This window comes from Oncorhynchus clarkii, chromosome 13 (assembly GCF_045791955.1).
Source record: "Oncorhynchus clarkii lewisi isolate Uvic-CL-2024 chromosome 13, UVic_Ocla_1.0, whole genome shotgun sequence".
Lineage (NCBI taxonomy): Eukaryota > Metazoa > Chordata > Actinopteri > Salmoniformes > Salmonidae > Oncorhynchus > Oncorhynchus clarkii.
The window spans coordinates 28,196,472-28,221,890 of record NC_092159.1 but is presented as its reverse complement, the minus strand read 5'-3'; the positions used below and the strand labels follow the sequence as shown (position 1 = coordinate 28,221,890).

The window sequence follows — 25,419 nt, the reverse complement described above, 5'->3', positions numbered from 1 at the left end:
CTAGCTAACTATCCTTTTCACTGTTGTTTAAGCTGCAGTCAGAGTCAGTCAGAATGTCACAACGTAGAACCCTAAACGTTTGTCCCCTGTTCTATTGATTTCAACATGATATGGATATTAGCCTCAGGGGAAAAATCCAGGCTCTGAATTTAAAGAGTACTATTTAATGCAACACTAAAATGCAACACTTCAAAATGTAGCTAACTGTTTTCTACAAGTTGTCCTCTAACCAGTGATGTTAACATTATTCTCAGATTCCATGTGGTTTTTGAGCTGTTAGTTTTAACAGGACATGCAACCTCATCTTCCTCCTCTCGCGCAATTGATTTCAACATGATATTGATGAGTGATGACAAATAAGTGTTGCGTTCCTTTGTTTAGCGACCCCTACATTTAAATGCATCACTCCAAAATGTAGTCGACTGTCTTCTGCAGGTTGTCCTCTAACCAGTGAGGTAAAAGATATCTCCCGTTTCCATGTGTTTTTTTAGTTGTGTTAGTTTCAACAGCACAACCTGATTTCCCCCATAATTGATATCAGTGTGTTATTGCTACTTGTCAAAACAACAGCGTTTTTGGTGCTTGTGCAGTTTATAAGCTGCTTGTTTATTAAAAAAATACAAGTAATATGATTATTGTGGCAGGTGTTTGTGTATATAGCACATGTTATGTTTAAGTTTTCAATTTATCCCAAACTGTTTCTGCCTATTGGTTATTGATTTAGACACGTGTTTTGACATTGGGGATATCTCACCTAGCAAAATGTCATTGCAAAGACGTTGAAAATCAGACTATGCAACCAAATATTTAATATTCACAATTCATGTAACATTTAGTAATCATAATTATTTATGTAACCAACTGACAATATTTTGGGTACAATTATATTGATATTGTTGGCCTGCTTTTAGAATATCAGGGTTCATTCTCAGATGTGCCAACCCAAATGTACTAGAGCATGACATTGGGGACTGGGCCCCGATCCAACAACATGCCTATCTAGTGAACCCTGAAAAGAGAGAGAAGCTCCACAGTGAGGTTGAAAGTTACTACGGATATTGCAGGAGTTTCCTCTTGAAATCAGACATGTCTGTGGTAAGGACAACTTGGTTGCTGATTGTCTCAAGGGTGGGCAGTCAAAAATATTTGTGTTTTGCGTTAAGCCAGTGCGTTGCCATGGATCACAATTTATTTTGACTGCAAGTTTTTCCGTATTGGAGTTGAGTTGTGTTTGGGCTCGTTCCAAGGGGACGAGAGTTCTAGAAGCTAGTGAGTTCTAGGATTCTATAGAAAGAAAAAAGGAGAAACGATACGATTGTATATTATTATTTAAAAATGTGTTTTTTCTTGTTTTTAATTGTTGACAGCCAGTAGACACCATGTTTATATTGAAGGTGAAGCATTGTAGTTGATTTATAATGTGAAATTGAAGTTGTTTTCTGTTGGTGGTGAGAAAACATGTCCAACAAAAATATAGGATATATTTGTTGTCTTAAGAGGGAAGGTGTTACAGGCTTTGTTTTTTCCATTTATGTTTTGAGGTTGGACTTTAGCACGTCTAGCTCGTCAGCACGTAGGACACACTGATTGGTGTCACCTCGTTATTCAGTATGTGTTACACCTGTGCTGGCTTGTCCATCTCGTTAGTGGGAAGGTGTTTCACCTGAGCTGGTCCAGATTCTATTTAAGAGTGTCTGGCCCAGTGCTCCAGTTGTCTTGATAGATGTGACAAGTCAACACCTTTAGTTGCACTACCGTTTTGGTTAAAGATGTTTTCATTTCAGGTTGAAGCTTCTTTCTGAAGAGAGCTTATTTTTTTAAATGAATCAATACAAGCAAACAAGATCGGTTCCGGGGATTGGTATGGCAAATACCTTACGATTTGCCTGGACTGAAAAGGAGATTGAGCCGTGGAGTAGAGAGACATTTGGAACGACCATTTTGATGGGATGCCTCAGGATAGAGGTGAAGGAAGTGCTCTGCCTTCAAGGGAACCCGAATGAGAAGGCTTTCGATGTGACGTTTCACAAAGAAGAAAAACATGACGAAGTAATGAAGATGGCAAAGGAAGCGGAGAAAACGGGACCCCTGTGCCATTATGCGGTGACCAGCCTGGCGAAGAACAACTTCAGGGTGGTCACCGTAACTATGTACAATCCGCATGTGAAAGATGAAGAGGTGAGGGCCTTTCTGGGGAGGTACATGGACAATGTCTCCTCAGCAAGGTACCTCAGGGACTCCCTGGGTTTCTGGAACGGGAGGAGAGTGTTCCAGGCGTTACTCAGGGAGTCCCCGAAGAGTGTGGATGGCTACCTCCATCCTCCGGCGATGTTCTCCCTGGGGGCTGACAGGGGAACACTCTACTATGCCCGTCAGCCCCCGTTCTGCAGGCGTTGTATGGCCTACGGCCATATCCTGGCCTCGTGCAGTGCCAAGAGGTGTCGATTTTGTGGGTCGGAAGAGCACGAGGCCAAGGAATGTGACGAGCCCAAGGCTTGCCACGGGTGTGGCTCAAGAGCACACCTGTGGCGTGATTGCCCGGCTCGTCACAGGTCATACGTGTCGCAGCTGGGGGGGGGGGAGCGGGGGATGGGGGGAGGAAAGAGAGGACGCATGCGGATTGTACGGATGGCACAGGGGAAAGGACGGAGAAGGACGAAGAAGGGAAGAAGCAAGAGGCGAAAAGAAAGAGGAGAGAAGATGGAAAGAAGGAAAAAGAAGGAGAGATTAAAAAGAAGGTGGAAGAACGTGGAGGAGCAGAGAAGAGGGAGAAGGGGACAGTGGTACGAGAAGGAGTGGAAGAGTGAAGGGGGACAGTGACGGAGAAGGAGGGAGGAGTGGAGGTGGGAGGGGAGGGGGTGGGTGGGGGGAAGGAGTGGGGGGACAGCCTGCCAGGCTTCCTCGAGGTCGAAATGAGGGATTTGGTGGAGGAGTTAGCGGGGATGGGACGTTGTGTCTCCCCGCTACTTCCTTCACCAAAGAAGAAAGGGATAAAGAGGGGGAGCTTGGCAGGAAGTGAGAGGGAGGGGGGTGTGGAGGGGGAGGGGGGGGTTAAGAGAGTGGCGGGGGGGGAGGAGGGGAGGGTAATTTGTCCTCCCGGTTTGCCTCAGCCCCTTGCATTTTAGTGGATGACTCCAGTGAGGGGTCGGTGGGTTGTTTGCTAGAGGGATCCCAACTCCTGTTTGGGGAGATGGGGTCCCCTACATGCAGCCCCGAGGCAAACAGGGAGGGGGGGATGGTGGGTGGGGAGGGAGGACCCAACACACTGCCTGGATCATGGGTTGGGATGGAGGACGGGGGGGCGTCAGGAGAGGAGAGGACGTTCCCGCCGGTAGAGATGGACCAGGGGAGCATCGGGTGAGTCTCCTGGTTTTTCTTTGGGTTTTGGGTTTTTTATTTGTTGTAAATAATTAAATGAATAGTTCTGTTTCTTTTTTTAGTCTAAATGTTAGGGGGTTAAGGGATAATGTTAAAAGGAGGGCGGTTTTTTGTTATTTAGAGGGTGTGGGGTTTGATTTCTGTTTTTTACAGGAGGTTCACCTGAGGGATGGTGGGGATGTGTGTAGATTTAAGAGGGAGTGGGATAAGGGGGAATCTTTTTGGGGCATAGGAGGGGTGCACTCAACAGGAGTAGGGATTTTGTGTGGGCATAGAGAGGTTAAAATAGAGAACACTTTTGTAATAATGCAGAGTAGAGTTTTGGGGATAGATGTTAAGTTTAGAGAAGCTAGATATAGGTTAATTGGGGTGTATGGGCCACAGGTGGCGGCAGACAGGAGGGAGATGGTGGACTGTCTGGCGCCCCTGGGTGTTACAAACAGGCACTTGGTGATAGGAGGAGACTTTAATATAGATTTAGGGGTAGGCGGTGATAGCAGTGCAGGTGTCATCTCTGGGCTAATGGCTTGCCATGGTCTGGTTGATGGTGGCCTGCACACTACTCCGGCAATGGTCGGTCCTACATGGCGCAACTCCAGGGGGGTTGCGCGGAGGCTCGACTACATTTTTGTATCCAGGTCTTTGGGTCAGTTGTCTGGGCGGCTGTTGCCTGTTTTCTTCACGGATCACGACGGGGTGTTCCTGCAGGTGGGGTCGCCAGTCTGCCTCTTCGGTAGGGGGTACTGGAAGTTAGATCGGGATATACTGGAGGAGCAGGCTTTCGTTGATGCATTTTTTTGTTTCTTTCGGAGGCTTGACGGCCTCCGGTCCATGTGCGAGGGGGTGTTAGAGTGGTGGGATTTAGTCAAGGGGAGGATAAGAGCTTTTATAATAGGATATTGTAGAAGGAAAGGAGGAAAGGAGGGAGGTGGATCGTATCCAAAGGTTAATTGAACTCGAGTACGAGGCAGGCAACCTCGGCGGGTCGATTGACTGGGAGAGATTCGCAGCCCTAAAGGCGCAGCTCAGGGAGCTGCAGGAGCAGAAGGCTCGAGCTTTCCTGGAGCGTGCGCATAGTGGCTTTCTAGAACATAATGAGACTTGTTCCGCTATGTTCTTTAAGTCGGTTAGGGCCAGACAGAGTAGGAAGGTAATGCAGGGAGTTAGGGAAGAAAATGGTAGTATAGTAAGTAAACCAGAGGAAATGGTCAAGGTAACAACTGATCATTTCCAAGGTTTATTTAAGGAAAGGGAAATAGATGTAGAGCAGGGAAACGTGTTTTTAGAACACTTGTCCCGGCGGTTGCCAGAGGACATTAGAGACGTGATGGAGGCCCAGATCTCACTAGATGAGGTTGAGAGCGCTCTTAGGAGGATGGGAAAAGGGAATGTGCCTGGGATGGATGGGCTGCCGGCTGAGTTTTACCTCAAGTTTTGGGGTATACTTGGACCAGTGGTTCTCGAAGTCTTGAAGGCCATCCTTGAGACGGGGGTCCCGGGGGGATCAATGGCTGTTGGTGTGCTGTCACTTCTTTATAAGAAGGGGGAAGCAACTGACCTTGGCAACTGGCGGCCATTGACCATGCTGTGCGTAGATTACAAGATTCTTGCAAAGGTTTTAGCAGACCGGTTGCGCACAGCCCTTCCCTACGTTGTCCACGAGGATCAGACGTGCGGGGTAGAGGGCCGCTCTATAAGATGGAACCTACAGTTGATCAGGGATTCCATCGCTTGGGTTGAAGATAGAGGGCTGCCTTTAATGGTAGCAGCGCTAGATCAGGCGAAAGCTTTTGATCGCGTGAATAGATCTTTTCTATTCAGGGTGTTAGGTAGATTAGGATTTGGGGAGAAGTTTATAGGATGGATCCGTACTTTATATGTCGGAGCGGGGTGTCAAGTTAGTGTAAATAGTCACTTAGGTGACGTTTTTGACCTCTCGTCTGGGGTCAGGCAGGGATGCCCACTCTCGGCTCTCCTCTTCGTTCTGTACATGGAGCCTCTGGGGGCTGCCATTAGGGCAGACACAGGGGTGGAAGGCTTGTTGATCCCTGGAAGCGGTGGGCTGCGTGTTAAGATGACGCAGTACGCCGACGACACTTCCTTGCTGTTGTGCAAGGACTCGTGCCTGACAAGGTCCCTTGCCATCTTTGGGGATTTCACCCGAGCGTCGGGAGCGGTTCTGAACCATGCAAAGTCTTCCGTCAAGTTTTTCGGAAGATGGCGCGGTAGAACGGATGTGCCTGGGGGGTTATCTCTCTGTGAAGGGGCCCTGAGGATTCTCGGGGTTCATTTTGAGACCTCCGGCTCAGCGACGCTAAACTGGAACATGCATATCGCAGTGGTACAGAGGAAGCTAGCAATGTGGAAGGCTAGGTATTTGTCTTTTATGGGCAAAGTCCTGGTCCTAAAGGTGGATGTGTTGCCGTCTCTTTTGTATGTGGCATACATCTACCCATTGCCGGCTTGTCTGAGGAGGCCTCTAGTGAGGCTTGTGTTTCAGTTTATGTGGAGTGGCAGGTGCGAGTGGGTCGCCAGGGCACGCATGATTTGTCCCATCGGGGAGGGAGGTAGGGGGGTACCACATTTCTCCCTCAAGCTGGACGCCATTTTTGTTTCTTTCTTGTTGACGGAGCTTGCTCGTCCGGTTATACACCCGTCCGGTTACCTCCTGCGGGTGTTCTTCTCGTATAAGGCGAGAAGCGTAATGGTGTGGTCTAACGCGGGTCCTCGGGCGGAACAGCTGCCATGGCATTTTGGCCATGCGGCCAAGTGGCTGCGTGCGCACCCCGAGGTTGAAGTTGCCCGAGTAGGTTTAGACCACAGGCACCTGTACGAGGAGGTCAGGCAGGCAGGGAGTCCTGCGCCTGTAGCGGGCATCTCGTCAGTGGTCTGGGAGGGAGTGCAGGCGCGGGGCCTGGACAACAGGCTCAAGGACCTGAATTGGTTGGGCCTCCATAAGTGCTTGCCGGTATGTGCCATCTTGTACCGGTATAGTTTGGTGCAATCCCCCACCTGTCCAAGATCCTCTTGTGGCAGGGAGGAGACTGTGCGCCATGCCTTCTGGGACTGTGGCTTTGCCGGACAAGTCTGGGCAAGGGCAAGGGTAATGCTAGGTGTGGTTAGGAGTGATTTTGTTTTGACATGGGCTAGGCTAGAGAGAGGCGTAGGGAGAGCAAAGGGAACGGATAGGGACAGGTTTCTGCTGTGGCTTCTCATGAGTCTCTTTAAAAAGGGACTGTGGGAAGCCAGGCAGAATTTAGTCAAGACAGGGAGAGATTGGGGGGTGGAAGGGATAGTGAGAAGGGTGGAAGGTGATTTGAGGGGGAAGATGAAGAGGGAGGAGAGGAAGTGGGGGAAGCATGCGGCACGGGAGAGGTGGAAAGGGGGTTTAGGGCTGGGAGTGTTAGAGTGAGTTTGGTAAGGGGATAGATTAGGGAAGGGGAGATAGGGAAAGGGTTAGGTATTGGTTAGGTATGACGGGGAGGGACGATGCTCCCCTGAGGTTTGTTTTTGTTTGATGTTTTTGTAAATAGAATTAATTAAGAATGAATGAGAATTATGATTTTGTAATAGTATGAATGGTATTGATTGTAATAAATTATTTTAACCACCACCTTTTTGGTTTGCTTCCTGTCTGTATGTTTGGTGTAGGTTTTTCTTTTGTTTACCTCTTCTTGGGCAGATTTAGTGGGTCTCATGGTCTTTTAGGTCCCAGTTGTTGTTACTAGTCAACTTCCAGTGGACACCCCTATAGTGTCTATCAGAGCCCCTTTTAAAAAACAAGCTTATATTTTGGGTTGGATATTGCATCCAATTAATATTTTAATCAATGGAATTTCCTTAGAATGTTCATTAGTCTTTCAGTTGTTAATCTTCTGTTTGTTGTGTACTAAATATTTTTGTTTATTTTAATTTTGTTTTTTTCCTGTGAAGCCATTGTGTTGCATTCATGTCTGAAATGTGCTGTGTTAATAAAGCTTGATTTGATTTCAACATATGAACCCAATGACTGACCAATCAACAGACTCTTGGTCCATCTTAGTATGAAAAACAGTTTCACTTTTCAAGCCTGCTGAAGGCGTGGTGGAGTGGTAAACATCACCCCCGGCTCTACCAAGGGCTTGAGGTGGTCTCCCACCTCAACTCTTGACTGCCCCTGCAACACAGAAATAAACACATTTATATTATACAAAACACTAAAAGATATGGAGCATCTACGGCCTCAGTTACACCTGGCACCTAAATGTGACTTCTGTCATCCGATCACTCCAAGCTGCATTAGGTTCAGATCTACCAGGATGGGCTTTTGACATCGTCTGGACACAGTCAGGCCACTAAATATAAATAAGCAACGTAAAGAGGTGGGGTGAATGAGTGGGGAAAAGTACATTCTACACAAATGACCTTCATAATAGCAAAAAACAAATGTGTGTCTGAGGGGAAAATAACTGTCATACAGGTGAAAGGGGTGAGAAATTACACCCATATCAGTGGACAATTTGTACTAATGTAAATAAACATAGATGATGGAACATATTCCCTTTTGCTTATGTGATGAACCACTAAGGGGACATAAATATTTACCATCTAAACCATGTGTGACCTCTCACCTCTCTGGCTGAAGAGGTGTTCTTCCTAACCAGTCCCAGCTCTCTGACTGAGCTCCACCCTCACTGGGTCTTCAGAGGAGAGGAAGGCTGAGGAGGGATGGAAGGATAAATGGATCAGTCAGTCAAAAAGTGTAGAGCTGCTGTCTATGCTGTTTGACAAAATCACTATTTTAGTAGTTCATTAAAGTAAATTAGGATTTATGACTGCTGAATACCAACTATCAATCACTTACAAAATTTATTTTCAGGTAGAGATACATCCTCGGGACATCCCTAGCCCGTTGAAGTTGACATTTAAAATGGTTAAGGTAGGGGTTAAGTTTAGGGTAGGGATGTCCCAAGGATTCCAGATAGCATTGACCATCGTGCATTCTTCAGTCTTTTTTACATAGCAGGTGTAAAATAAACAGACAAGACAAGTGAGCACGCAATGCATTATGGTCATTGTAGTTCAATTATACCAATGTATGATGGAACATATTCCCTTTTTTTTCTTCCTTTATTTAAATTGACAAGTCAGTTAACAACAAATTGACGGCCTAGGAACAATCCCTTCCTAGACAATGTGCTGGACAGTAATTATTTATGTGGCTCGTGTAACTTTACGAGAAAGAAAATACGGACTGCAAGCGACAGGCTCAGGACACGGTTGATTGGCTATCAGACAAGGTTCATTACACTGCTAGCTGGTAGGACTGGATTATACTATAGCTGAGATCCCAATACCCATGTAAACATAGCTTACTGACAGATCAATGAGGTCAGATCCCATGTAAACATAGCTTACTGACAGATCAATGAGGTTAGATCCCAATACCCATGTAAACATAGCTTACTGGCAGATCAATGAGGTCAGATCCCAATACCCATGTTTTGTGAACAGATCGATTGTAGTTATAGTCGTTTCGAAGGTGACGTACTTTACAGTTATTTTGACCGCAGTGGTTATTGGAGTCGTTGTTTCCTGGAAGAAACCGTTGTTGTGCATCATCTTTCAACGCTCCAATAACTGATAATGACCAAACCTGTATAGGCTATTTGGGAATTAAACTTTAATCAACCTGAAAGCGTTACTTCATAGTAGAAACATCTGTTGGGTTGGTAGAATGTGGAAAGACCCACCTCATTGGTTAATATTCCCTGTAGTAGAAACATCTGTTGGTTTGGCATAATTTAGAAGTAGGTTTAAAATTCATACTTATTACAAATCTGCAGTTGTCTGACTATTATATTATTATTTAATGAAAGAAATGTAAAAATGCACTTTTTGCCTGGAAATAAAATAAACATTTATCTGCGTTTCCCACTCCAGTCAACAGGTGGCGATGGGCGTCTTTCAGGCGATGCGCGTCTTTCCGGCGACGCGATCAGCATGACGTATAATCCAGTGGACGGGACTCTTCTTCAACAACATCTAGTCAGGCACCTCGGTAGCTTCCTAGCCGATACATTCAAGCTGTTCAGACTGCTTCGGTGTATATTTTCCTCTGTATTTTAAGCATAATTCTGTCATATAACTAGTTTCCACATTTAATGTCATATTTCCGTTTAGTCAGGTAACGGTAGCTGGCTTGATAAATTAGCATATCACTAGGCTAGTCGCTAACTAGCTAGGTTAGCTGGCTAACATCACCGACCATGGGGTCACTAAACTACCCCCCTTCTGTTAAAGAAGAGGAGGTCTGCTGGACGGAGAAAGAAGCTCTGGGGCTGAACATTGTCGTGAAAGAGGAGAAGGAAGAAGAGGATGATGTGACAGTAAAACAAGAAGTAGAGGGTGAGGCTGTTACTGTGAAAGAAGAAGAGAAAGACGTTTCAGTGAAAGAAGAGGAAGACGCGTTCAGAGTGAAAGATGATGAGGATGTTACAGTAAAAGGAGAGGAGGATGCAGTTTTTGGAGTGAAAGAGGAAGAAGGGGAGATGACTGTCACATTGAAAGAGGAGAATGAAGAACATGAGGAGCAGACAGGTGATCTGATTAAAACCAGTAAGTACTGTCTTAAAAACAGGAGCACAAACTATTGTTGAACTGGTGCGTGTTTTTAAAGCAGCATTCTGCTGAATGTTTATGCTTGAATATGTTATTATTTAATGTAGGAATTGATACCTACACTGTAAGATGTGTATACCACCAGAGAGCGGGTCACCAACAAAACCTTAACAATGGATTAGCAAATTCACAACTTTAATGTCAAGATATACAACAAGATATAAATGACACGGGATGTATGTTGCTATAGTAACCCGTGGGGGTGATGTGTGTTGCTATAGTAACCAGTGGGGGGTGATGTGTGTTGCTATAGTAACCCGTGGGGGGGTGATGTGTGTTGCTATAGTAACCCTTGGGGGGTGATGTGTGTTGCTATTGTCACCTGTGTGGGGGAGTGAATAGTAAACCGTGGGGGTTGATGTGCGTTGCTATAGTAACCCTTGGGGTGTGATGTGTGTTGCTATTGTCACCTGTGTGGGGGAGTGAATAGTAAACCGTGGGGGTTGATGTGCGTTGCTATAGTAACCCTTGGGGGGTGATGTGTGTTGCTATTGTCACCTGTGTGGGGGAGTGAACACCCAGACAATGGACATTTTTTTTATTTTTATTTTTTTAATTTTACCCCTTTTTCTCCCCAATTTCGTAGTATCCAATTGTTGTAGTAGTGTCTCATCGCTACAACTCCCGTACGGGCTCGGGAGAGACGAAGGTTGAAAGTCATGCGTCCTCCGATACACAACCAACCAAGCCGCTGCACATCCAACCCGGAAGCCCAATGCGCCAATGCGCCGGAGGAAACACCGTGCACCTGGCCACCTTGGCTAGCGTACACTGCGCCCAGCCCGCCACAGGAGTCGCTGGTGCGCGATGAGACAAGGACACCCCTACCGACCAAGCCCTCCCTAACCCGGGCGACGCTAGGCCAATTGTGCGTCGCCCCACGGACCTCCCGGTAACATCCAACCCGGAAGCCCAATGCGCCAATGCGCCGGAGGAAACACCGTGCACCTGGCCACCTTGGCTAGCGTACACTGCGCCCAGCCCGCCACAGGAGTCGCTGGTGCGCGATGAGACAAGGACACCCCTACCGACCAAGCCCTCCCTAACCCGGGCGACGCTAGGCCAATTGTGCGTCGCCCCACGGACCTCCCGGTCGCGGCCGGTTACGACAGAGCCTGGGCGCGAACCCAGGATTCTGATGGCACAGCTGGCGCTGCAGTACAGCGCCCTTAACCACTGCGCCACCCGGGAGGCCCCCGACAATGGACATCTTTGAAAACAAAACCAGGAAGCGACTTCATCGTTACCCAGAAATTATTTGATGTTGAGATTAAAAACTTCTGCATTGGCCCTTTAATGTAAAATACCTACGGCTTCTTTCAATTAAAATAGTCAACAAGAAACAAAAATAATATTAACTACGACTACATACACCCGTCTAGCTAGCTGACCACCGATTTTCATTGCAATTCATGTAAGTTAAGTTAGGTTTTGGTTAAGTTAGGTTTTAGTTAAGTTGGTTATGAGAGATTTCAAAGAGTAATATGTACACATTTTGTGCGACATTCTGTATATTGTAAAGTTAGACTGCGTGACACATTTAATTTAATATCCAACTTTTAACCTCTGAAATATAGCTAACAGTTTGCTAATGTTGCTAGTTTAACGTAGTTGCTAAATGTTGATATAACTGCTTAGTAACCAAAAAGGAAAGATATTGTAAGTGTTAGATAATACATATCACGAAAACAGCTGAATGTTGTCAAGCTATAGATAGATAGAGCTCAGTCTATAAACATGACATTATCTATTATTATAGAGCTCTGCTCAGCCTATAAACATGACATGATCTATTATTATAGAGCTCTGCTCAGCCTATAAACATGACATTATCTATTATTATAAAGCTCTGTTCAGCCTATAAACATGACATTATCTATTATTATAGAGCTCTGCTCAGCCTATAAACATGACATTATCTATTATTATAGAACTCTGCTCAGCCTATAAACATGACATTATCTATTATAAAAGAGCTCTGTTCAGCCTATAAACATGACATTATCTATTATTATAGAACTCTGCTCAGCCTATGAACATGACATTATCTATTATTATAGAGCTCTGCTCAGCCTATAAACATGACATTATCTATTATAAAAGAGCTCTGTTCAGCCTATAAACATGACATTATCTATTATTATAGAGCTCTGTTCAGTCTATAAACATGACATTATCTATTATTATAGAGCTCTGCTCAGCCTAAAACATCACATTATCTATTATTATAGAGCTCTTATTATGACATCAAGACATTGGATTTGGAGCTCTACGTCATTTGTTTTTAAATCTCACCGTCACCAAGTTTATTTTTAATGATGTAATGTTGTGGAAACTGACCTCAGGTTATTGAGGGATCTAGTCTAGATTAAACCTCATAGGAAGACAATTTTATTTAATGCAGGTGTCATTCAGGTCTCTCTGTTTAACTAAATAATCTGTTTGTCTTTGGCAGGAGAGAGACCAGACTCTGACAGCGGGAAGAGTTCTTCAGAGGAAACAGACCTGGAGACGCCTAACCAACACCACTGCTCCCACTGTGGAAAGAGTTTTAGGTGGTTTGGGAGCCTGGAAATGCATGAGAGAATACATACAGGAGAAAAGCCCTACCACTGTTCCCACTGTGGAAAGAATTTTACTCAGTTCGGGGCCCTGGTTGGGCATGAGAGAACACACACAGGAGATAAGCCTTATCACTGCTCCCACTGTGGAAAGAGTTTTAGGTGGTTATGGGTCCTGAAAAAGCATGAGAGAATACACACTGGAGAGAAGCCTTATCATTGTTCTCACTGTGGAAACAGTTTTAGGTGGTTAGTGAGCCTGAAAACGCATGAGAGAATACACACAGGAGAAAATACTTTCCATTGTTCCCAGTGTGAAAAGAGTTTTAGGTGGTCAGGGAGTCTAAAAAAGCATGAGAGAAAACACACAGGTGAAAAGCCTTTCCAACATACTAATACACAGGAGGAGAAGACATACCACTGCTCTCATTGTGAAAATACATTTTCCCAGTCAGAGGACTTGAAAACACATGAGAGAATAGAGAGACTGTGTTCTGACTTGTGTTTTTGACTGAGAATTTGTGTTTTTGTTTGGACTGTCAGACTTGAGTTTACTTTTTGTAATGTTAATGAATCAATTAATCCATTGTTTGAAAGGATAAAAAATACATTGAAAACATCAAAAATACGTTCTGTATACCACTACAATCTACAACGCCATGTAAAAACAAGATGACATGGAGGTTAAATAAAGTGTGCTTTATCAATGGAACATATTGTGACCCGTCCACTTTGGGGCGCTGTAGAGTCATAATATCCATAACAACTACAGGTCAAACAGGGAAATGGCTCCAATCGTTTATCCACCATTCATTTTTTCCATAGGGCTGTGTTTTGTTTAGGCTCACCCTGGTGTGATGTTTTGGTAACCATGTAAATAACCATGTAGATCTCTCTAGGACAACGTGACTGAGGGCACACCGTGTGTTGTGAATGTATTGTAATGTTTTTAAAATGGTATAACTGCCTTTATTTTGCTGGACCCCAGGAAGAGTAGCTGCTGCCTTGGCAGGAACTAATGGGGATCCTTTATTCACAGATTCGAAAATGACAATTAGCATCAAAGTAGACGACATGCAAAACTTCAAATAATAAATAACCTCTTCAATTATGTATGATGGAGGCCACTGTGTTCTTGGGGACCTTCAATGCTGCAGAAATGTTTTGGTACCCTTCTCCAGATCTGTGCCTCGCCACAATCCTGTCTCAGAGCTCTATGGACAATTCCTTTGACCCCGTGGCTTGGTTACCTGTGGGACTTTATATAGACAGGTGTGTGCCTTTCCAAATCGTGTCCAATCAATTGAATTTACCACAGGTGGACTCCAAACAAGTTGTAGAAAAATCTCACGGGTGATCAATGGAATTAGGATGCATCTGAGCTCAATTTCGAGTCTCACAGTAAAGGGTCTGAATACTGTAAATAAATGTGCAACAATGTCTAAAAACCTATTTTTGTTTTTTCATTATGGGATTTTGTGATGTCATTATGGGGTATTGTGTGTAGATTGACGAGGGAAAAAATCTGTAATGTAACAAAATGTGGAAAAAGTGAAGGGGTCTGAATACATTACGAATGCGCTGTATACTCCTGGCAGAGTTTTCTACCCCTGGTAGAGTTGTATACCGTTGGCAGTTTTGTACACAGTCATGTGACACATGGTCTAGAAAAATCCAATCTTAGGAGAGAACATGGGAGGCACTATATCTGCAGGTGTTTATCTGGTCAAAACCACCGATACAGGTGCCCCTCCACCCTTTGGTGGGATGGATCATGTCTACAGAGAAACCTAGATTCAAATACTTAGATGTGTGTGTATTGGGTATATGTTGTGAAATGGTTAGATATTACTGCACTGTCAGAGCTTGAAACACAAGCATTTCGCTACACCCGCAATAATATCTGCTAAACACGTGTATGTGACCAATAAAATGTGATTTGATTTTGATTTGAAATAAATTTCCTATTTGTCAAAGGTGCTTTTGCCTGGGGTCAAAATGACTCCAAAGGTTTTGAATTATTTAAAAGTCCATATTGATACAGAAACACTAAACCATGATTTAGATTTACTAACAATTTGATTGACAAAGTAGTGAAAAATTGAATAGAATTGAATAAACCACATTTTGGCTATGATAAAAGATATGCCTCTGGGGTCAAAATGATCCATGTCAGAATTATGCTTCAATGCAAATATGTAGTGGGTGAAAAGTTTGTTTTAATTTCTCACTCATTAAAATGTGTACTGGGTGTAATATGGTTTTAAATTCTCACTCATTAAACACGAATCGATCAACACATGCTTCTCTTTGAACGACTTAATATAATATTAAACGTTTATGAAATAAATGAAAAATAAACGTTTGGTTCTTCAACTGCGTTGCCCACTCCAGTCAGCAGATGGCGATGTGCATATTTTAGGTTCAGGCGACGCTGCCAATGTGACGAATAATCTAGTGGACGGTACGCTCCCTCAACAACAACAGCTAGTCAGACACCTCGGTAGCTTTCTAGCAAACATAGCTACAACATTCATGCTCTTTACACTGTTTTGGTGTATATTAGTCGCTGTGTATTAAACACACTTCTGTCGTATGTACTTGTTGGCCCATTTAAATATATATTTACGTTGTTTGTCAGCTAGCTGGTTTGCTAAATTAGCTTAGAACTAGACTAGTCGCTAATGCTAACTAGCTAACATCTCCGACCATGAGTTCACTAAGCTACTCTCCTCCTGATAAAGAAGAGGCGGTCTGCTGGACGGAGAAAGAAGCTCTGGTGAAAGAGGAGGAGGAAGAGAATGATGTTACAATACAAAAACAAGTAGAGGGTGAGGCTGTTACCGTGAAAGAAGAAGAGAAAGACGTTTCAGTGAAAGAAGAGGAAGACGCGTTCAGAGTGAAAGAGGAGAAGGATGTTACAGTAAAAGAAGAGGATGATTCAGTTTCTGGAATGAAAGAGGAGGGGGAGATGACTGTCACATTGGAGGAAGAAGAGGAGGTTGGATATCTGTTTAACACCAGTAAGTACCGTCTCTGCAATCATTGAACCAATATGCAGTAAAGGGGTTCTACACTTTAATGTTGTTCTGTAGGAATGGCTGAAGCTACGCTAACGTGGAGAACATCAAGAGTGGACCATCAACAAAACGTTAACAATTGATGAAATGCATCCAATGACAATGCCTGAAATACTGTATTCATCAATATCTCCTATTAGATTAGCCCAATATGTAGTCTTAAAGGGGAAATCAGCAGTTGTTACATCCATTTTGGGACTTATACATTCATGATATGTACCCACCTGTTTCTTGAAGAATTCACTTATAAATGCCTCATGAACTTAGTTCAACTGTTGTACCCCATCAGAAAAATATAAGCTTTTTATACTCCAATGTTTGTCAGTTAATATAAACAAACACCGTATATACTCAAAACATGGATAAAACTAGAATGTTGATATCATGGATGGTTGCATTTCTCCAGCCCCATCCCTCAGCTTTTTACCAAAACAGGCAGGGAGTTTTCTTTGTTATTGTTTCTACTGCTTATTGTTGCCCCTGTTACTCCTCAAGGTCCAAGGACTGTATGTTATTTTCAGTGATAGACTGGCTCTAGCAGCTAAAATATTTAAATATTCCATCTAAATGAATCAATTCTCAATTGCGATACATTTCTACAAACATAAATCGCTGTACTTTCATATCACATCAACATAATTTCACACAATACTTTCATATCACATCAAAATATTTTCTAATACTTTCATATCACATCAAAATTATATCAAATTCTTTCACATCAAAATGATTTTATGTGGTTTTAAAGCTTCTGAACCTGGTGGCTGGTAAATGCTGCCATGGGATGGCAATGTTTCAAATAGATCTAGCTTGTGTATCACTATCACTTGCTATCACCAGAAATACTTTCAGAAATTAGGATGTTGGAAACTCCTTTCTATTTGTATTAACAGCTTAAAGAAAATAACATTGGCATGAATTATCCTCTGTGAACAAGAAGCAAAACATTGCAAATATTTTCAAAGATGTGAGATAATTAACTTGTTCTCTGTAATATCGAGTAGCTTTGCAATCATAACATTACGTACTTTCAAGAAAAATAGGCATGGCATACCCTGACTTTGAAAAGGGATTTTCGTGAGAATTAGTTTAGAAACATTTTCTGGAATAGTTTTTATTAGAAAACGGTTTTGTTAACTTGCCTGCCTATTGGATTTGGAATGCACTGTACTGTTCATCTCTGAAACTCACTGAGATAATTCGTTTGATACAGCAGTAGCAATACAGGGATATAACATCTACAGAAAAGACAGAAAAGACAGAAATGCTTATGTGGGAGGTGTTGCTGTATACAGTGCATTTGGAAAGTATTCCAAATTGCCTTTCTCCACATTTTGTTACTTATTCTTGTTACATTTTGCCTTATTCTAAATTTGATTAAATTCTTATGGCTTGGGGGCAGTATTTTGACGTCTGGTGCGCGCCCTTTGTTGTTTTTCCTTATTATTGAATACTCTATTGTCCGTTTGAAATATTATCGATTATTTAGACAACCGACATCCTGAGGATGAATTATAAACATCGTTTGACATGTTTCAACAAACTTTACCGGTACAATTAGGATGTATTAGTCTGCCTGTTTTGACCCCCTTTGAGCTTGTGGATTACTGAACACAACGCGCCAACAAAATAGAGTTTTAGGGAGATAATGAGGGACTTTATTGAACAAAACAAACATGTATTGTGTAGCTGGGACTCTTGTGTCTGCAACCAGATGAAGATCTTCAAAGGTAAGTGATTAATTTTATCGCTGTTACTGACTTTCGTGACTCCTCTATTTGGTTGGAAAATGTTTGTATGCTTTTGTAAGCGAGGCGCTGTCCTCAGATAAGCGCATGGTATGCTTTCACCATAAAGCCTCTTTCAAATCTGACAAAGATGCTGGATTAACAAGAAGTTAATCTTTAAACCAATGTATAACATGTGTATTTTTGTGAATGTTTATTATGACTATTTCTGTGTTTTGAATTTGGCGCTCTGCAATTACACTGGATGTTGTCGAGGTGGTTTGCTAGCGGAACGCCTGCGCCAGAAAGGTTAAACCTGGAGGTTCAGATTAAAAATCCTAACGTTTTCAGACTAAGCTGTTTTGGCTCTGGGAGTGTATTGTCCACAGGTGAACATGTCATGGAAAGTAATAGAAAATTCAAGTATAGAAAGACTGCCTACTGAAGGAGGGTGAAGATTGAAGCAAAGCCCAAACAGGGACTTGAACCCTGGACCCTCAGATTAAAAGCCTGATGCTCTACTGACTGAACTATCCGAGCTCTAAATTTGCTTATTTTCATACACCTAACCTGCCGGGCAGAGGCACGGTCTGACGAGGGGGCATTGTCAGATGGTACATTTCCCCAGAGAACCAGGCCTCCATTCCAAATGATACAATCAACGAAATCTGAACTAGGCAACCCTTCAAAAAAGCAATTTATCCCAGACCTTGTGGTGCATCGGTTGCACGGCTGACTCCACATCAGAAGGTTGCGTGTTCAAATGACGTTGTGGTCAGGGTTCTTATGTGTGCAATAGCTGCCTTTACAAAGCGAAGTCAATGAATCAGCACAAGTACCAATGTGGCTTTACAGTACAAATCTTGCATGAAAACGACCAAACCAATGCTGCTTTAGATGACAATTGTTTCTCACAAAAGCCTGGCTCACTGCAAATTCCTAAATCAGATGATGCTGTGTGATTGACAGACTTAAATCAGTCTTCGAACAGGGAGTTTAAATTAGTTTTTAAAAACTTTAATTTAGCTAATTTATTTGGCACATCTGCATTTGTGGAGTTTGTCCCATCCTTCTCTGCAGATCCTCTCTAGCTCTGTCAAGTTGGATGGGGAACATCACTGCACAGCTATTTTTCAAGTCTCTCCAGAGATGTTAGATCGGGCTCAAGTCCGGGCTCTGGCTGGGCCACTCAAGGTCATTCAGAGACTTGTCCTGAAGCCACTCCTGTGTTGTCTTGGTTGTATGCTTAAGGTTGTTGTCCTGTTGGACGGTGAACCTTTGCCCCAGTCTGAGGTCCTGAGCACTCTGGAGCAGGTCTTTCATCAAGGATCTCTCTGCACTTAGCTCTGTTAATATTTCCCTCGATCCTGACTAGTCTCCCAGGCCCTGCTGCTGAAAAAGATCCCCACAGCATGATGCTACCACGACCATGCTCCACCGTAGGGATGGTGCCAGGTTTCCTCCAGACATGACTCTTGGCATTCAGGCCAATCTTGTTTCTCATGGTCTGAGAGTCCTTGAGGTGCATTTTGGCAAACTCCGAGCAGGCTGTCATGTGCCTTTTACTGAGGAGTGGTTTCCACCTGACCACTCTATCATCAAGGTCTGATTGGTGGAGTGCTGCAGGGATGGTTGTCCTTCTGGAAAGTTCTTCCATCTCCACAGAGGAACTTTGGAGCTCTTAGTTGCTTTAAACTTCTTCCATTTAAGAATGTTGGAGGCCACTGTGTTCTTGGGGACCTTCAATGCTGCAGACATTTTTGGCACCCTTCCCCATATTTGTGCCTTGACACAATCTTGTCTTGGAGCTCTACGGACAATTCGTTCGACCTCATGGCTTGGTTTTTGCTCTAACATGCACTGTCAACTGTGGGACCTTATATAGACAGGTGTGTGCCTTCCAAATCATGTCCAATCAATTAAATTTACCACAGGTGGACTCCACTCAAGTTGTAGATACATCTCAAGGATGATTAATGGAAACAGGATTCACCTGAAGTCTCATAGCAAAGGGTCTGAATACTTATGTAAACAAGGTATTTGTGTTTCATTTTTAATAAATTAGCAAACATTTCTAAAAACCTGTTTTCATTTTTGTCTATTTTGTGTAGATTAATGAGGATTTATTTTCATTGTAATAATTATTAGAATAAGACTACCAAAACAAAATGTGGAAAAAGGGAAGTTGTCTGAACTGTGTGATTCGAACCAGGGTGTCTGTAGTGACGCCGCAAGCTCTGAGTTGCAATGCCTTTGACCGCTGCACCACTCGGCAGACCCAAAGTCATGTTCTAGTGCTGTCGCCAACTAAAATATATCTTGGTCAACCAAGAGTCGTCTGTTCATTCTACCAAACGGATTGGGTAAAATGTTATAACGTGTATTTTTTCATATATAGACACACCCCCTCATTTTTGATTGTAAACATAAATAAAGCAAATAAAAACATTGCAGCCTGCAGTTAAATATTAAAAATAAATGTCCTTTATAAATCACATTATTGGATGCACTTGGCCTGTCTACAACCAACTTGAAACATTGTATCAACTATCAACTGGGTCGTCCAAAACTAGCAATAGCAAGCTTGCAACACTGTATAAAATATTCTGGGCCCTCAAGATTCCCACTCTAGTGAATTTGTACTGACACAGCTCTAGGCTATTTGTGCAAAGAATAAAAAGTCATCAGGGATTTTATGACATTTCCACTGGATCAGATAATTTCATTTTCCCTTTCAATGCTGAGTGGTTATCGAGAGTTGTAAATATATTTTAAATACTTTGAGCAACTATTGTCATTCGTAATTGATTCTAATAAGACTTTGTTTACTTGCTGTTTGAGGTGAAGAAAAAATTACTTTGAGAAATCCTAAATAATTTGTTTGCTAAATCCAATGGTTCTAACTGAGAGTTACCTTAACTTTATTGACAACACCCCAATGGATACTGTCATTGATTCTTCAATAATTAAACATAATTCTTAATACTGTAGCTGTTCAGTTACAGTCACATGTTCAACTATCATCAGCTGATCCAGGAAATCATTTTCTGAATGCCAGTCACATGACAAACATCACGACAGTTATGCCGTGCTCCACGTTGGATCCAACATCCCTAACAAATTAATGTTTATAATTTGTTATTGTCTGCTTGATTTACAGTAGGGTTTGGACACTTGGCTCATAATGTGTAGAGAACTGTTCCTTGATGGACAGGCTATTGTACAATACACAGAGCTATTTTCTTATTCAGGACATTTAGAATGACAACACGTTACAGAGTAGCCTAGTGGGATTATTCACAACATTATCAGGTTATGAAATATCATGACAAAGACATTTATTGTCCATGTTTCACCTGAACTATTAAATTATTTATAGTCCTCGGTCTATGTTGTTGTTAGGTGAAGTTATGGGTCCTACAGTAGGTCTATGTTATTGTTAGGTGAAGTTATGGGCCCAACAGTAGGTCTATGTTGTTGTTAGGTGAAGTTATGGGTCCTACAGTAGGTCTGTATTGTTGTTAGGTGAAGTTATGGGTCCTACAGTAGGTCTATGTTATTGTTAGGTGAAGTTATGGGCCCAACAGTAGGTCTATGTTGTTGTTAGGTGAAGTTATGGGTCCTACAGTAGGTCTATGTTATTGTTAGGTGAAGTTATGGGTCCTACAGTAGGTCTATGTTATAGTTAGGTGAAGTTATGGGTCCTACAGTAGGTCTATGTTGTTCGGTAACGTTGTTAGGTAACGTCCTACTGTAATATTCAGAATACATTGTGAAAACTAAAATCTTTGCTCACCATTTTGGCTCCATGCAGATATACTTAATCGATAACTAGTGGTTTCCTCATTAGCAGATATACTACATCCATAACTAGTGGTTTCCTCATTACCAGATATACTACATCCATAACTAGTGGTTTCCTCATTACCAGATATACTACGTCCATAACTAGTGGTTTCCTCATTACCAGATATACTATGTCCATAACTAGTGGTTTCGTCATTACCAGATATACTACATCCATAACTAGTGGTTTCCTCATTACCAGATATACTACATCCATAACTAGTGGTTTCCTCATTACCAGATATACTACATCCATAACTATCGGTTTACTCATTAGCAGGGAGGAGTTTCTACAACCAAATTGTTTGTGCATTGCCCTCGTGCCGCAATTGTTAGCAAACACAGAAAGGGGCCTGTATTGGAGACCAAATGCGCCTGGCACACTGCTTAGGGATTCAGCAACTGCAATGACTTATTTCTAGCCTACAATCATCAATGTTATTATTAATGTGTAAACAAGACAAAATATGAATATTGTTGCTCACTTGACTGTCTTAAGACAATTGTCAAATGATTTTAGCATTCATTACAGACGACAATTGTTATACAAAATCATGGTTATGCTCTGGGCATCACCTTTTTCTAGTGGATTTCCGCTGTTGTGGGCCTTTAACCATTTGTCTGACTTTTTTGTTTACACAGGAGAGAGACGGGACTATCGTGGATCCTCTGGGGAGCCTCAACAACCTCATGATGCTGACGAGGCAGAGAAGAGTTCCTCCAGATCAGAACACCTCAAGAAACACCAGCAGAGACCCACAGGGAAGAGAACTCACCGCTGCTCTGACTGTGGGAAGAGATTCACCTCCTCAGCAGACCTCAAAAGACATCAGAGAATCCATACAGGAGAGAAACCTTATAGCTGTGCTCAATGTGGGAAGAGATTCACCACCTCATCAGGCATTAAAATTCACCAGAGAATCCACACAGGAGAGAAACCTTATAGCTGTGCTCAATGTGGGAAGAGATTCACCACCGCATCAGGCATTAAAATTCACCAGAGAATCCACACAGGAGAGAAATCTTTTAGTTGCCCTGACTGTGGAAAGAGTTTTGGTACTTCAGGATGTTTAAAATCACACCAGAGAACACACACAGGAGATAAACCTTATAGCTGTGATCAATGTGGGAATAGTTTTACTAAAGCTGGCAGTCTGACTAAACATCAGAGAACACACACAGGAGAGAAACCTTTTAGCTGCCCTGACTGTGGAAAGAGTTTTGGTACTTCAGGATGTTTAAAATCACACCAGAGAACACACACAGGAGATAAACCTTATAGCTGTACTCAATGTGGGAAGAGTTTTACTCAGTCAACCAGCCTGATATCACACCAAAGAACACACACAGGAGAAAAACCTTATAGCTGTACTCAATGTGGGAAGAGTTTTACTCAGTCAGGTGGCCTGAAATCACACAAGAGAACACACACAGAAGAGACAGCTTATGACTGTACTCAATGTGGGAAGAATTTTGTATCAATTGGCTATCTGAAGAGGCACCAGAGAACACACACAGGAGATAAATATTTTTGCTGTGATCAATGTGGGAAGAGTTTTGGTACATCTGGCTATCTTAAGATACACCAGAGAACACACAGGAGAGAAATCTTATAGCTGTGATCGATGTGGATACTCTGATAAACGATCTGATAAAACATTAGAAAATACATACATGAAGGAGTTGTTTCCTGATATCAATTAAATAATGTCACAATGTAGAATGTTTATACATTGTAGTAGGAGTATTTTAATGATGTCACAATGTAGAACCCTAAACGTTTGTCCCCTGTTCTATTGATTTGGACACGTTAAAACTGTTTTGACATTGGGCTATCCAACCCTAGCAAAATGTAATTGAAAAGATGTTGAAAAGAAGACTATGCCCGACGTCCAGTACATGTTTGGTTTTAGTTGAGAAGATTTCGTTTTTTCAACGTACCTGCAGCCTAAACACATGGACGCAGTATAATAAATGGGTCTATAATCAATTTTATTATTAATCCTACATCACTCCAGTATTTATTTACAACATCCAAGTGCTAATTGTCTTTATTCCACTACTGAAGAAGCATGTCTCAAATAATCCCATATTTCAAACATTCAGCCTGACAAAAGATACATGTTTTATTATTCCATGCCTCACCACTGTTAATTATTGCCAATACATATTAACAAAGGGATGTACATTTGGTATTTATATTTCATACTTACATTAGTAATCATATTTATTTAAGCAACCAACTGACAATTTTTGGGTACAATTACAGTTGAAGTCGGAAGTTTACATACACTTCGGTTGGAGTTATTAAAAGTCGTTTTTCAACCACTCCACAAATTTCTTGTTAACAACCTATAGTTTTGGCAAGTCGGCTAGGACATCTACTTTGTGCATGACACGTAATTTTTCCAACTATTGCTTACAGACAGATTTTTAGGGTTGTATCTGGTGGGTTCCTTGATAATTTGTGTGAGATTGAGGGCATCTAGGTTGAATTTTTGGTCACTTATGAACATTTGAAAATCTTGGCCATGTTCTGTTATAATCTCCACCCGGCACAGCCAGAAGAGGACTGGCCACCCCACATAGCCTGGTTCCTCTCTAGGTTTCTTCCTAGGTTTTAGCCTTTCTAGGGAGTTTTTCCTAGCCACCGTGCTTCTACACCTGCATTGCTTGCTGTTTGGGGTTTTAGGCTGGGTTTCTGTACAGCACTTTGAGATATCAGCTGATGTACGAAGGGCTATATAAATAAATTTGATTTGATTTAAAGTAATTGAAGCCATCAGAATGTTGATTCAGCAGACAGTTGCTGTTGAAGTGAGAAAGGCAGGGATGTTCTCAATACGAATGGACACAGCACAGGATTTAACATACAAAGACCAGTGTGCAGAAGTTCTGCGATATGTCACTGATGTTGTCCACAAGAGACTCATTGCGGTCATTGACTTTGAGTCATCGATTGGACAGTACTTTGTGGACCTTGTGAAACAGACCCTTGAGAAGATGGACATAGATATCAAACAGTGTGTTGGTAATGCAACAGCTCTCTGCTGGCTTCTCCATCTCGTTAGTGGGAAGGTGTTTCATCTGAGCTGGTCCAGGTTATATTTAAGAGTGTCTGGCCCAGTGCTCCAGTTGTCTTGATAGATGTGGAGAGTCAACACCTTTGGTTGCTCCACCTTTTTGGTTTACTTCCTGTCTTTAAGTCTTTAAGTTTGGTGTGGGTTTTTCTTTTGTTTGAATGTTCATTAGTCTTCCAGTTTAGTTTTTCAGTTATTCTGTTTTTTTTATCCTCTTATGTTTGTGTATTAAATATTTGTTTATTTTAGTTTTTTTTAATGTTTTTTCCTGTGAAACCATTGTGTTGCATTCATGTCTGAAATGTGCTGTATAAATAAAGCTTGATTTGATTTGAACATATTGCAAAACAAATTAACCCAATGACTGACAATCAACAGACTTAATAATTTATTTAACCTTTAACTAGGCAAGTCAGTTAACATCAGTCAACTGACTCTCTTCAAACCAATGAACAAATATGTCCCAAAGCAACACATATCTTGGTCCATCTTAGTGTAAATTCAGTATGTCTTCCACTATGGTTTGTCATTTTAGTATAACTTTTCAACCAACCCAGTGCATTTGTTGAACCTGAAAAATGTTGAAATCAACAATATGTAGCTGTCTGCAGCTGTCTGCCCAGTTCAACATCAGTTCACCGTCTCACCTCATACTGTATTGGAGCAGCAGCAGCTGACATGATCGTTGATGCTAATAATCATGTTTTGAATCTGAGAGTAAATAGAGCCGACTACAACTCTAAAAATGAAGAGTTCAACTGGAGTTAATCTCAGATCCCTTAAGAACCGTGGGGTTCTTGGTCAATGAAAAACAGCCCCAAAAGGTTATTCAAAGAACTTGTTAGAAGGTGGGTTCTTCCAGGAACTTCGCAATTACAACTGAAAACGATGGTGACAAGTTTGGATGCGACAACAAGTTAAAAATGTTAAGTTTGGGTTGATGTTTGGCTCTGAATATGTCTCGAAATAATTTATATATAATAATATAACATACTATTAATGAATAACGAAGACAATGATGGTTTTCTGTGAATATCTTCCATAACGTTACTATAGCTAATTACCGTAAATATTAGAAAGCCGGGTT

At 42.1% G+C, this 25,419-nt stretch overlaps 2 protein-coding genes and 1 non-coding gene across 3 annotated transcripts; 2 read left to right on the top strand and 1 right to left on the bottom strand.

The window, feature by feature from the left end:
• The first annotated feature begins 9,389 nt into the window (after nucleotides 1-9,389).
• LOC139364496 (zinc finger protein 32-like) lies at nucleotides 9,390-14,047 on the top strand. Its single transcript, XM_071101282.1, has 2 exons — nucleotides 9,390-9,975; nucleotides 12,494-14,047. The coding sequence occupies exons 1-2, from the start codon at nucleotides 9,627-9,629 to the stop codon at nucleotides 13,108-13,110; spliced, it is 966 nt and encodes a 321-aa protein (XP_070957383.1). The 5' UTR covers nucleotides 9,390-9,626; the 3' UTR covers nucleotides 13,111-14,047.
• A 1,011-nt stretch (nucleotides 14,048-15,058) lies between these two features.
• Nucleotides 15,059-24,672, top strand: LOC139364478 (zinc finger protein 180-like). The gene is made up of 2 exons (XM_071101266.1): nucleotides 15,059-15,622; nucleotides 21,895-24,672. Exons 1-2 carry the CDS (start codon nucleotides 15,310-15,312, stop codon nucleotides 22,866-22,868), a joined length of 1,287 nt encoding a protein of 428 aa, XP_070957367.1. The 5' UTR covers nucleotides 15,059-15,309; the 3' UTR covers nucleotides 22,869-24,672.
• Nucleotides 17,874-17,946, bottom strand: trnak-uuu (transfer RNA lysine (anticodon UUU)). Its single transcript has one exon. It is a non-coding gene; the product is annotated as a tRNA-Lys (tRNA).
• Nucleotides 24,673-25,419: the final 747 nt, after the last annotated feature.

What these genes read in the sequence shown, in the direction of transcription:
- LOC139364496 (XM_071101282.1), top strand. Translation starts at nt 9,627, where the DNA reads ATGGGGTCACTAAACTACCCCCCTTCTGTTAAAGAAGAGGAGGTCTGC. An exon ending in AGGTGATCTGATTAAAACCA is followed by an intron (nt 9,976 to 12,493) that starts GTAAGTACTGTC and finishes TGTCTTTGGCAG; the next exon opens with GAGAGAGACCAGACTCTGAC.
- LOC139364478 (XM_071101266.1), top strand. Translation starts at nt 15,310, where the DNA reads ATGAGTTCACTAAGCTACTCTCCTCCTGATAAAGAAGAGGCGGTCTGC. An exon ending in TGGATATCTGTTTAACACCA is followed by an intron (nt 15,623 to 21,894) that starts GTAAGTACCGTC and finishes TTGTTTACACAG; the next exon opens with GAGAGAGACGGGACTATCGT.